Consider the following 13,942-nt stretch of genomic DNA (forward strand, 5'->3'; position numbering starts at 1 on the left):
AAGGCCATCCGCTGTGGAAATAACGTGCTGGATAAGTTGGCGGTTCATTCCGCTGTGGCGACCCCTGATTAATAAAGGGACTAAGCCGAAAAGAAAATAAATGAATGAAAATTAAAGTGCATGTAGGCTATTAGAGTACATTAATTTGTTGGCCTTTTAGTTGTTATGTTCTTATGATATTCATTGCTAATTAATTTTTTATTTATTTATTTTTTTGCTTTATCTGCATCACTGCATGTTCCAGTCTCATTTTTACATTTATCAAATATAGTTGACTGTAGCTACACTTTATAAGGTTGACTGCAGTTGTTGTATGTTTTCTATTTTGTACTTGCTGAAGTCAAAGGTGTAAAGGATGGGAATGGATGAGAGTTGTATGGAGGAGATTACCAGCCTGCCCGACATGACATTCATCAATGTTAGTGTACTTGGTTTAAGGCTTTGTGTATAGGAGCACAGATGCGTTGCATTGTCAAATGTGACTGTCAGTTCCAAAGACTTAAATATCCTGGATATCAGTTATTATTTGTGTCCTTGTCCTCTGATTTGTTTTATTTCCACAATATATATATATATTTTTTAGATTGGTCTTGGAGATGTATATGAAGTGGTGGAGGTGTGTGTGATTTTTGGTCAATTTACTGTGCAATGTGGTTATTCTTTAGATATTCCTTTTCCCTAGGCAGTTTTATTCCTTATATTGCAGGGACAGTCTTTCATTGTTAATTTTGAATCTATGATTTTAGTTAGATTTAAATCTCTAGGATTAACACAGTTACTTTGTCTGTAGCAATTATCCATAAAGTTCTACAATGGTATTTGCTCTACAGCATTGTTATCAGGGCTCAACAATAAGGACTGCCCGATGGCCCGGGGCCAGCGTGTGAGATGCTCGGGACAGTAGACAGGATTGTTACTGGCCCAATTGGGCCACTGATGCCCTGTTACTAAAGTTTAATTTGCCTGTGACTACTTGTCCATGTTTTGTACAGTGATGTTTTGTACAGTTTGACGTCAGTTTTGCAGCCAAGCCATCTTTTTTTTTTTTTGCAATAAATTTGAATTTTGCTCATTGTACATTTATTAAAAATTTTTAAATATTTAAATTCTAGATTTACAAACATTTTGACACATTTTTCAGTTTTTTAATTTGTGGCTAAGAAATAGCTATTAACATTTTTTTGGTAGGGACAGTGAAAACATTGGCAGGGCAAGTAAAAATCTGAACCACTGGTCTGATCGGGCCAGTAGAAAAAAATCCTTAGCGTTGAACCCTGGTTATGGAAGTAAAATGTTGCGGACATTGAGATTTACTATAACAACAACACCACCACATCATGTCAATTGCCTTTACATAGATTTTCTATTTTGGGATTTTTCTTATTTTAACACAGAATAGTTTAGAAAAAATGTCTTAAAGTTCTAACTTTAGAAATACTCAATCCCTATTTCAACAGCTCTTCCTATTAAATTCATGCAAGAACTGCTTAACCAAGTGGGTGATGAAGATGGCAGTGTTACTCTGTGCTGTGAGCTCTCAAAACCTGGAGTTCCTGTGGTTTGGAGGAAAGGAACTCATGTGCTTCATTCTGAGGGAAAATACACCATCAAACAAGTTGGGACTATTGTTGAGTTGAAAATCACTGATCTTAAACCTGAAGATGCTGGAGAATATGCTTGTGATTGTGGAGACAACATCACCACTGCTAGCATCAAAGTTAATGGTAGGACTGAGCTTTTAACCTTCTTTGACACAGAAACATCTTTTTTCTACAAGACTGCCCTTTATAGTGCCTTCACTTACCGTTGGGTAGGGTAAAATGTATACTGGCTGCTCTAAAGTTACAATTTGTTGTTCTAACTTATAGTTTGTTTAATACTACTGTGGTTGTTTTCGTTCAAATATTCCATGAACAAAAATGTAATGGGTCATCTTAGAAGTGGAAAGGACTTTTGATTATGCATAGTGTCAATTCATCTTGTAAGATCCTTTTCCTGGTTCAACATCTTTGCCTGATTCCTCAGCATTACCAGTGGTCTTCAACCATGAGCTTCAGAATCAAGAGGTTCAAGAGGGGGACAGTGTTACTTTGCACTGTGAACTATCAAAACCTGGAGTTCCTGTGGTTTGGAGGAAAGGAACTCAGGAGATCCATTCTGGGGGAAAGTACAACATCAAACAAGTTGGGGCAGCTGTTGAGCTGAAGATCGCTGGTGTCAAACCTGAAGATGCTGGAAACTATGCTTGTGATTGTGGAGACAACATCACGACTGCTAGCATCAAAGTTAATGGTAGGACTGATCATTTGTTTGAACGTTCTTTGACAGATGAAAGTTTTTTTATCTACAAGGCTGCACTTCATTATGCCTTCACTGAAGGTGGGATAGGGTGGTGTATGGTGTTCTGCCTTTATGTTTTATAGAGTAACAAGTTAAAAGCCTAGATCACAGGTGTCAAACTCAGTTTCATAAGGGCCACAGCTCTGCACAGTTTAGTTCCAACCCTAATTAAACACCTGATCAAACTAATTGAGTCCTTCAGGTGTGTTTGAAACCAACAGGTGTGTTGGAGCAGGGTTGGAACTAAACTGTGCAGAGCTTCGGCCCTCCAGGGATTGAGTTTGACACCCCTGGCCTAGATTTTATAGTGGTTTATCTTTATTATATTATGTTATGTGGTTATTGTTGTTAAAATATTCCAAGCTGATATAAAAGCAGCAAGTCATTGTAGAAGAAAGTTTTACATCTCTCAGTGGAAAGGACTTTTGGTCATGCCAAGTGTCAGTTCCTCTTGCAAAATCCTTTTCCTGGTTCAACATATTTGACTGATTCCTCAGCATTACCAGTGGTCTTTAGCCGTGAACTACAAAACCAAGTGCTTCAAGAGGGGAACAGTGTTACTTTGCAATGTAAGCTATCAAAACCTGGAGTCCCTGTGGTTTGGAGGAAAGGAACTCAGGAGATCCATTCTGGGGGAAAGTACAACATCAAACAAGATGGGGCAGCTGTTGAGCTGAAGATCACTGATGTCAAACCTGAAGATGCTGGAGACTATATTTGTGATTGTGGAGACAACATCAGCAGTGCTAACATCAAAGTCAATGGTAGGAATGAGCTCATATTTGAACCTTCTACAATAAATTAGGATGTTTCTAATCTGTCGAACATTTTTTATAATGCCTTAATATGGGAGCAGTGGAAAAGGTGTTTATTGGCTGGTCTTGTGTAGTGCATTGTCTTAAAAGTTTGTAGCGTCATGATGGTTGTGTTTTTGCTTCCTGGAAGTTTTTTTTTTTTTATGGAATGGATTTAGTCCATGTCAAGTGTCAAGTTCATTGAATAGATCCTGGCTAAATAACTTCGCCTGATTCCTCAGCATTACCAGTGGTCTTCAAGCGTGAACTACAGAACCAAGGAATTCAAGAGGGGGACAGTGTTACTTTGTGCTGTGAGCTATCAAAGCCTGGAGTTCCTGTGACTTGGAGGAAAGAAACACAGGTGATCCATTCTGGAGGAAAGTACTCAATCAAGCAAGTTGGCTCTTCTGTTGAGCTGAAGATTACTGACGTCAAACCTGAAGATGCTGGAGACTATGGTTGTGATTGCGGAGAAAGCATTACAACTGCCAATATAAGGGTTGACGGTAGGAGAAGACAGATTTTTCCATCTTTCTAATATATTTGAAAGTCTGTTACATTCATCACATTTTGGAGAAATGTAAATGATGCCACATTTTATTATAAAGACAAATCTATTCTCTTTTTGGAATTGTTGTATTCGTGTATACCCCGTTCTTACTTTCCTAGAGTTCAAAACTACAAATTTATGAAATCTTGCACCTTATACCACTCTTTGAATTGACAGCACTTCCTGCCATCTTCACACAAGCACTGAAGAACCAGACAGCTGTTGAAGGAGAGAGCATCAGCTTCCAATGTGAGCTTTCCAAACCAGACATTCCTGTGGAATGGCGCAGGGGTGAAATTGGCCTTTGCCCCTGTGCTAAATATGAATTGAAGCAACATGGCCACCATGCACAACTGATCATACATAACCTTGAACCTGAAGACTCTGGTGACTATATTTGTGACACTAGAGACCGCCAAAGCGTTGCATATCTGGAAGTTAAGGGTAGGCTTAGATTGAACCCTTTATATGATAAAAATTCCCATAAACTTGATGACCCTGAAATGCATTTACTGCCTCTACAGCACTGCCAGTTCTTTTCAAATCATTTCTGAAAGATTTGGAAACTGAAACTGGGGAAAATGCAGTGTTTCGGTGTGAACTTGCCAAGTCTGGAGCCAAAGTCATCTGGAGGAAAAATAAGAGAGTAATAGAAGCAAGCAACAAATATCAGCTGAAGCAAGATGGAGCTGTTGCTGAGCTTATCGTTTACAAGCTGCAGGAAGGAGACTGTGGGGAGTACTCATGCGAGACCGAACATGATCAGACATCTGCCAAACTCACTGTAAAGGGTAGGAATCGCCTGTCCTTATTCTTCCTTCCTTCCTTCCTTCCCATAAATGATCATCATTTGTTGATCACTCATTTATGCCATACCATCCAAAGTACTACATCATTCATTCTCTCTTATACACTTGTCCTTGATCTTAGATCATCTTACATTTCAGTTCACGTGATACTTTTTGATTTTATTAAAACTTCCAAAATCATACGTTGTTATATTATTTTTTTATTCGTTTGTTATTAGTTTTTGCATTTCATATATAAAAAGGATAGCTGTCTGTCTTGACCTGCAGAGAACTTTCTAGAAAAGCTTCTTGCGGATGCTAAATGGGGCCGTTTACTGGGCACTTTAATCATCTTTTTTAACCTGACTACTAAACGTTGTATATTTAGAGTAAACTTGTCCTAATTGCTGGTTACTTTCTTTGCAAAATGAAACCTGATTTTGTTTTCAGAACCTGAAATCACAATCTTAACTGGCTTGAAGAGCTGCATTGTCAACGAAGGCGAGGATGTTCATTTTGAATGCCTGGTCTCTCATGACAATGCAGTCATTGTTCAGTGGACGCTTCAAGATGTTCCACTACAAAACAATGAGATGAATAAAATAGGAATGGAAGGCAAAAGGCATACACTCAGACTAAGAAGTGTAACCCAGAAAGACTCAGGCACTTTGTCCTTCCATGTGGGTGCCCACACTTCTTTTGCTTGTCTCACAGTGAGAGGTAAAATTTAGATTATCTAAACAAAGTCATTTGATTCAATTTATGTCACATCTTGAATTATCAAAGTGGGTTGCAAACACATGCACTGTTAGTACACATGTTGAGTGTCTAATTTCTTATATGTATTGCATTTATCTTCATTTGATGCATGCTTTAACGAATGTTTGCAAAAAACAATATAATCGTAAGGTTATGCTGGACTGCTTTGGTATGTGTTTGACCATTTCACTACAGCACAAATAATTTTAAAAATCACATTATTATTATTGTTGTATTATTGCATGTATGTTATGTTTTGCCTTGTCACGTGTTAGTCATCTATAACAGAAGTGCTGCAAATTTTTTACTGATTTTCTCTTAAGAAATTCACACTTTTGTCCTGACTCCATTTATAGACAGCAAAGGAGATTTGTTGACATCTCAGGGTGCTTTCACACCTGTGAATCGATTCAGTTGTTCCGAAACAGAGATTACAATTGTTACATTGTTGCTCTTTGCTCTTGGAGCGGTTCGCTTTCACACTGCAAAGTTTCTAATCAGACCAAAAGAGCTGAAACAAGTCACGTGCGAGTAAACTCTCCTTACATTGGTCAGTGTCAAGGTTTATTTTGCAGCGTCCCGCTCAGCTGTCAGGAGAGGTGGTGGTTTGGTGGTGATTGACAGGGAGCGCACGCGCGGCGTGTCTGAGGAGAGACGCAGTGGGGAAGGGTGAGAAGGGTGCGCGACGATGCCTATTTGAGGACCGGGATGGAGACGCGATATTACCGGGAGATCATCACTCGTTTGCGGGCATCCGGAGACTCGCGAAACTTCCCGCAATACTCATAATTCTTTCTTCATCTAGCCGTAAGCCTATTACATATACATAAAATACTGTGATTTAACCGCGCTCGGATCGGATCGCTCACTGCAATCGAACTGCTCCAGGGTTCGTTTCAATCGAGCCGAGACCACCTCATTCAAGCGATCTCAGAGCGATTACTTTGGCGCAGAACAGAGCGCGATTGCCCTGTTCACATATGCCAAACGAACCGCGCTAACTGGGCAAACGAGACACGTTCCGAAACAAAAGTGTAGGTGTGAAAGCACCCTCAGTCTTCGAATTTGCATGTTTGGGGTATTACACATGTCTTAGAATGTGGTCTGTGTATCACTGTTTCCAGCAATCCCAGTGCTATCATTTGCAAAGGAGTTGACAAGCCAGGAGGTCACAGAGGGAGGCAGTACCTCGTTACGTTGTGAAACTTCAATCCCTGATGCCAGTGTGACCTGGAAGAAAAACACTCTGGTCTTGACTGATGGAAAAAAGTATTCAATAAAGAGGGATGGCACAATCCATATATTGGAGATCCATAAGCTCTCGGTGGAAGATGCTGGCGAGTACACATGTGAAGCAGGAGAAAAAAAAAGCAAAGCTACATTGACTGTCAAAGGTAAAATCTTGATTCTTCATAAGAGGCAAATTCAGTGATTCAATGTTCATCTGCGAAAACAAAATTAGAAAATATTAGCATCTCAAATTTAATTAAGTAGTTTTTGATTTAAATTATATTTTTCAAAATCGTGTAGTTTAAAAAAAATTTAATTAGGTAATAGAGATTTACTTTTAGTAGATAAAACGTAGCATTAAACAAAAAAAATCAGTTGTGGATATTTACCTCAATTGACTTTTTAGAAGGTCCTCAATAGTCCCTTTCATCACGTTCCTTCCATCCATTCCCAGAATGTGTAAAAATCACAAGAGAATTAAAGGATGTGACTGTGATAACGGGCGAGGATGCTATCTTCCAGTGTGAGGTGTCCCAAAAAGGGGTTACTAATGTCGAGTGGTGGCTCGGCTCCAACCACCTTCAAAACAATGACTTGAATCAAATCAGCTGCCAAGGGAGGGAACACAGCCTAGTGCTGAAAATGGTCACACCCGATGATTCAGGTGACGTAGCCTTTGTGGTTGGCCCTATGAAGAGTGTCGCCTACTTGATGGTGCAGGAGAAACCCAAAGGTAAAAGATAAATTATGGCTACAACTGTACGCTAGTAACAAGCAATCATCTGTCTGTTTTTAGGGAGTAGATGCCCTCATTTAATGCAATCATAACAAATGGCTTCTTGTTGCTTTTCCATCTGCTTTGGCCATTCTACAGCTACTCTTCAAAACAGCTTGTTTGTCTTTTGAGTTAGAGATTCTTTGTTTTTTGTTTCTGAAAGTTTTGGTCTTGTCTACAATTGTCAAAACATGAGTTTTGTAATTAGTAAACCTCTTTTCATATACCAGAATATTTGGTTTGAAGTGTCTGAGTTTCAGAATCTCCAGGCAGATTATTTGGTGTGACAGAACTTGGGTTTGGGTTTCTCCTGTCCATAGTTGTATTCTTAGAGAAGCCTCTGGACATAACTGCCAAAGAGGGTCAAACAGTCACACTGTCCTGCATGACCTCCGACCCTGAGGCTGCTGTCGCCTGGTACAAAGATGAGGAGATGATAAAGGCAGGGGGCAGATATCTGCTCTACAAGGATAGAGCCGTCCATCAGCTTCGCATCCTTAGGGTGGAGGAAGGGGATGCAGGGCTGTATACATGCAAAACCAAAGATGCAGAAAGCTGTGCCACCCTTACTGTTAAAGGTAAATGGGTTTGCAGGCCTGTGACTTTGTTGTTTTGAATTTATCAACATGCCTGAGCATAAAGTCAATGCAAATGGACTGCAAGACGACACAACTTATGTTCTGAAAATCTATCTCTTTGTAACTGCCTACCTTGTGATGCAAAGAAGATTGCGATACCTTGACGGGTATCAGCCTTTTTAAATCGGACATTTACAACTTCTTATAACTTCTTTTCTCATCCATCATCAGGTCAACCTGCGTACTTCCGGAAGGAGTTAGAGAACCAGAATGCAATAGAGGGAGATAGTATCATCTTGCGCTGTGAGCTCTCTAAGCCAGTTAAAAGTGTAGAGTGGAGAAAGGGAGGAGTGGTGCTACAACCCAGTAAGAAATTTGAGTTGAAACAGGACGGATGTGTGTTGGAGCTCCATGTCCATGATCTGGAACCAGAGGACAATGGCTACTACACTTGTGATGCTGGAGACCAGTTGACCACAGCATCAATCACAGTGCAAGGTATCAAAAACATGTTCAAAAAATTTGCAAACTGTATTATAATTTCTGCAAACTTCTGTTATAGATCGAACAGACACAAATTGTCTTAAATGGGCTGGGAGTTGATTGAAATCTGTAGCTTTTGAAAAATGTACTTAAGTCCAAATTTCACATGACCTTTCTAATGCATCCATAATGTGTGTAGTATGTTTAGACACCAGTGATCTCTGGCTATCTGTGTCTGGTCTCTGCAGAGGCTGAGGTCCTCATAGTATCGGGTATAAAGAATACAGATGTATTTGTGGGCGAACAGGCAGTTTTTTCCTGCCAGCTCTCTCGTCGTGCCAAAGGCAGAGTTCAATGGTGGCTAGACGGCACTCGTTTGGAGAACAGTACCTTCAGTGAAATAAGTATGGGTGAAGATCATGTCCACACTCTTACCCTAAGGAACCTTTCTCCCAATGATTCGGGTACAGTCCTGTTCAAAACAGGTGCCCTGACGTCCTCAGCCAAGCTGTTAGTGAAAGGTACCATTTGGGTTGCAGTGGCCTGATAGTACTTTGCAGCTCTGAGATCTAAAAGCTTAAAATTATGCAAATACCATTGGACTAAATTTGTGTCCATGAATTTCCTAAAAACAGTCAGTGTCTTATTTTCTAAAGCATTTTTTTGTTATAGTTAGCTATATTTTTTGTTATAGGACCTTTTTTGTTATAGTTAAGCTGTTGGACCATAAGTCTACAATAGTGTCTCAGTCAATTCTCTTGCGGACTGATTGTCAGTCCTTTGAGTATTGTTGTGTGCTTTAAAATATGCCATACATTCACATTAATACCAAATTACTTATCTTTAATATTATTAATAATACTCAAAATTCAATTTGTCTTTGCACGGACTACCCTGGATAATTCTTTGCTTAAATGGTCATAAATGGTCTCTGTCCTGCATCTGTTAGTTCACTGAAAAAATGCTGTCAACACACAGTAGGTATGGTCAGCTATGCAGCGGATGTTCTCATTTAGTCATAGCCATAAATAACCTCCAAATATTCACACTGCATTTATCGATAATAAGAAAACAATTCACCTTCTGCATGCTTTTGCAGCTCACAATAGTCTGCTCTTCAAAAATATGAATACAAATTTATACAAACTTTTGCACACAGTATACTGATGCCATTGCATCTCTTGCATATTTTCAATTGTCGGACATTGGACTAGTTATATCATACACAGATACTCTTAAAAAGTTACTGTAAGCTATTTCAGTTTTAAATATTTATCAAAGAAAAGCAGTGTGTTGTCTTGAGTAATTAAACTAAGCTTCTTATAGAATAAAGTACAGTTACAAGCATTGATGCATCATAATCATCATCATGCATTTCAAACTTGAAAGATGAAAATAACTCAAAAATATAAAAATTAACCAGGCTTTTTGGTAACCAACCAACAGACAATACCATTGTTTTCTGTAATGAGCAACAAACAACTCTGTTAAAACTTTGGTAGGCACATAAGGTAGTTTAGCATTTCATGACCCTTTAAGTGATTAATAATGCTATTAATAATGCAACCCTGATTTTTTTTATTATTATTTTTTTTTTGGCATTAACCAAACCAGATTTTTTAGATGCCAAGACCTTACATTATTTTACATTATTTACATGCAAGTAAAAAGGGTTGATTACAAATTCTATAAAATAATATATTTTTGGGAGATTCATGGATGCATGTTGTCCATGTATTTTTGTCTATTTGGCTGCAGTATCATGGCTTGCTAATTACTTACTAAATTGGCATACTAATCTTTAAATTACACTGATTTTGGGCTTACCTATTGTCCAGGCCTCGATGCTAAGGATGTTTGCTGGTTCTGATGTTTTGTATATGTTAGGACTGTGGAAAATGTAATTAAATTCATATTAATCAATCAAAATTAATTGTATTAATATTTGCTGAAAAACCCTCCCCCACCCCAAATGGATCAATTATTAAAAGGTTCTATAATCAGTATACACTATTTGTTTTAATTGGGCTTTATTGGACAAACAGTATATACTGTATGTCATAGTCTTGCATGTAATCTAAATCAATCCATTATGCACTCATCAACCTTAACTACACTTTTACTGCATGTACTTGTTTCTAGAATTTGCCATTAGTTTGATTTGACACTGCAGCTAGGCCTCTGATAATTGTTGTTGGCCATGTCCTTGGTCAGTTTGGAGTAGAGAAGCAAAAGATTATGCATTTACCATACTTAATATTTGACTTTATAAGATTGTAAAAAACTGTACTATTTGAATGCTTCTAAGTAAAAAAAAAAGCAACAGCTACATCAGTGGCTTAGATGATAGATGAAGTTGCACCCGAGCCCGGTTGCATCAGAGCACTTAAGCTTACAAATAACCTTAACAAACCTAATCATTATCAATAAATATTCCATTTTAATTATCTAAGCGTTCCCTTAAGCCAGGGTTATCCAAACTCAGTCCTGGAGGGCAGGTGTCCTGCAATTTTAGCTCCAACTTGATTCAACCCAGCTGCAAGGATGTTTCTAGACTGCGTAGTAAGAGCTTGATTAGCTAGACCAGCTGTGTCTGATAGGGGTTGGAACTAAACGTTGCAGGACACCATCCCTCCAGGACCGAGTCTGGACATCCCTGCCCTAAGCATTACTACAAATCCTAAGCTACAATTTCAACTTAAATTTAAGGGACCAAAATAGCTCTTTTAAGTGAACTTAAAATCAGAATATATACAGTATATTCATAAATAATAAAGCAATTAAGAGAAAGTAGCAATGGAAATGCAATACTTTTTGTGTAAATGAGTGATTGATGAGTTGTACAAACTTTAGAGATTTTGCATATTGATCTAAAACAATAATAGTCTTTCATTCTGTCCAGTTTTGGTTTGTTTTTAGCTTTCTGTGGTGTTTGGAGGAAAATATGTTAATACAACTGTGGTTTAGCAAAGGTTGGCTTTGCGGTTCATTGAGTTCTGTTTACTTTGAGATGCAGTAACTATGGCAACTACAGCACTCATTGTCGTATGTTGCCAGAAATAGTGACATGCTTCATAAAAACACTTTGGTAAGGGTGGCAGTTTAGAAGTTTGCTGCAACGTTCTAAATGATATCCTTTGGCTCATGGATTGTCCCCCTCATGGATACCCCTAAGTCAAATTACTTAAGGGCATTCATGCAACCGGGCCCAGGCTTGCATTTTAGTTGCGATTTAGATTAAATTCCACCTAATAACCGAATAGAGGCTTAAGTTGACAAATCTACTCCAAAGTGCACTGGGGTTCTATAAATATTACTTATCCCCACCACCAGATCCCAACGTGGAGGTGGTCAGTGCAATGGAGGACCAGCATGTAGCAGAGAAGCAGCCTGCAGAGTTCATCTGTCAGTACTCCCGGCCTGTCAAGGCCATATGGAAGCGAAATGGTGTACCTGTGCAAGCAGATGGTCGCAGGGTAATAATGGAACAGGACTGGACTGTTGCGCGGTTGTACATTAGCTGTGTGGAGCCCCAGGATGGGGGGATATACTCCTGTGAGGCAGAGGGAACCTCTGTTGTGGCACATCTCAGGGTGCAAGGTGAGCACACCTGTAGACGGAGAAAATCTGTCTAAAGAAAGTCATTTTTAATAAAAGTTGTATTATCATACAAGACAGTTGTGACTTACACAAATAAGGGCCCACCACAAAGGATTTTAGTGGAATATATTTAACATGTTGATGATTTCAATCACATACCACAATTTCAGTGGTGAAAATGAGTGAAATGTTAAAATACTCTGATCCAGATTTGAAATCTAACGTGACACACTCATTTAAATTTTGGGACAGTTTACAGTAATTATTACAGGCACTTTATAATAATTAAATTTTTTTTACCTACATTTACTCAAGCCAAAAATGTGTTTTATTGTTTATTAGCAACATCATCTGGCTGGCTATGCAATAACTACGAGCTAAATCACAGCTTTGTTTGCTTCTCGCACTACTCAATGCTAAATGCTACAGTATATGAACGCTTGTATGCTTTTAAAATGTTGGAAGAACTTAGTGAGATTTGTGTTTACTTCAGATGTTGTTTTAAGGTCAAAATGTCTTGTCTAAATTCTTTCCAAGTCATTTTATTTTATAGCAGTTTGGTTAAGACTGGTGTTTCACAGATGTTGGGTCTTTCTTGCAGCTAAACCCATAGACATTCTCCAAGAGCTGAGTAACATGGAAACCATTAATGGTGGGGAAGCACTTTTTGAATGTTCCTTGTCACGACCTGAAAACAAAGATTGCCGGTGGTTAATTGATGGCAAACCTGTAAAGGAATCTGCTAATGTGGAGATTGTTTCATTTGAGAGTGGTCGACGACATCTTTTGCTTTTAAAAGACTTGCAGCCTTGTGAAAACACAAGGATTACATTCCAAGCTGGCACTTCATCAACTACAGCCCTTCTGACTGTCAAAGGTATGATACTTTTTATTAAGAATAAGTTAGATAGAAACGTTTTATGTCATGAGTTTTCCGAAAGAAAATGTATCTTTAAACTTACAGGCCCAACATATTTTCTATTAAAGCTTTTTTTTATTTGCTTTTTTAAAAAGCTGCTGTTAAATGTTTATGTTTTTTATTTTATTTTTGAACACTACTTAAACTTAGGACTTTAGACTTATAACATATACATTAAACATGTATAAATAACAATTTTTAATTATTCACATTTTCTGTACAGCTTGGCAACTGAAGGTGGTCAAACCACTGGAAGACAAAACTGCAATTGTAGGACAAGAAGTTGAGTTCACATGTACTTTAAATGAAGCTGTGCCTGAGAATGAAGTGACTTGGTATGCAAATGGAGTTGAGCTTCAACAGAATGACCAATGGGCCATGGGAACCAGTGGTTCTTCCTACAGCCTCATTTTGAAGAAAGCACAGGCTCAGCCCACACAAGAAATCACATTTGCAGCTCGGGATGCCTTATCATTGGCGAAACTAACTACAATCGGTAAAGCTTCATTTGGTTAAATGTTCGTTTAAAACTTTCCATTACTTGTTGTCTAACCTAGTCTCAACTTTTCTTGCTATTTGCAGCTGTGCCTGATCCCCCTGAAGACCCTGAGCTAGTGAGTAAAGGCCCAACCTTTATCACCTTGTCTTGGTTTACCCCTCTAAGTGATGGTGGAAGCCCAATCATTGGATACCGTGTGGAAATGCGTCTAGTAGATAGTGTCCTCTGGCTGCCCTGTCACACAGAACCAGTTTTTAACACTGAATTTTTGGTTGAAAACCTCATACCAGGGGCAGGTTACAGGTTCAGGGTGGCAGCTATTAACCGTGCTGGCATTGGAGAGCCTGTCCAGCTGCCTCAAACTGTGACACTCGGTAAGTGGACACTCACAGAGTTATTTGAATTATTCAAAGTAATATTACATGGTGAATACGATGTATGTTGATCTAACCCGACTGCCTCTGCAAGTGTGCCTTTACAGTGTGCCTTAGATGAGGGTTCCTCACTACAGGTTCTGGAGAACTTTTCTTCAGAGTTTAATTACAGCTATGCTCCTGGAACAAACTGACACAAGTTTATTATTTGCTTTAAACATTTTAAATTAGAGTTGGAACTAAACTCTGC

At 38.6% G+C, this 13,942-nt stretch overlaps 1 protein-coding gene across 50 annotated transcripts in view; it reads left to right on the plus strand.

Moving 5' to 3' along the window:
- The window catches only part of obscnb (obscurin, cytoskeletal calmodulin and titin-interacting RhoGEF b), a 104,086-nt gene that overhangs the window by 38,076 nt on the left and 52,068 nt on the right, over positions 1-13,942 (plus strand). For 9 of the 50 annotated variants that reach the window (XM_087309908.1, XM_087309916.1, XM_087309930.1 and 6 more), the window contains 4 exons: positions 6,359-6,628; positions 12,502-12,777; positions 13,043-13,315; positions 13,402-13,692. In XM_087309908.1, the coding sequence (XP_087166034.1) occupies positions 6,359-6,628; positions 12,502-12,777; positions 13,043-13,315; positions 13,402-13,692 (1,110 nt within the window). Of the gene's footprint in view, positions 1-1,457; positions 1,725-2,025; positions 2,293-2,837; positions 3,105-3,376; positions 3,644-3,864; positions 4,132-4,211; positions 4,479-4,925; positions 5,196-6,358; positions 6,629-6,918; positions 7,198-7,559; positions 7,818-8,048; positions 8,316-8,548; positions 8,822-11,633; positions 11,901-12,501; positions 12,778-13,042; positions 13,316-13,401; positions 13,693-13,942 lie in introns of all 50 variants that reach the window. The other 41 variants (XM_087309893.1, XM_087309897.1, XM_087309904.1 and 38 more) reach the window with 18 other exon arrangements.

This window comes from Danio rerio, chromosome 24, assembly GCF_052040795.2.
Source record: "Danio rerio strain M-AB ecotype USA chromosome 24, GRCz13ab, whole genome shotgun sequence".
Classification (NCBI taxonomy): domain Eukaryota; kingdom Metazoa; phylum Chordata; class Actinopteri; order Cypriniformes; family Danionidae; genus Danio; species Danio rerio.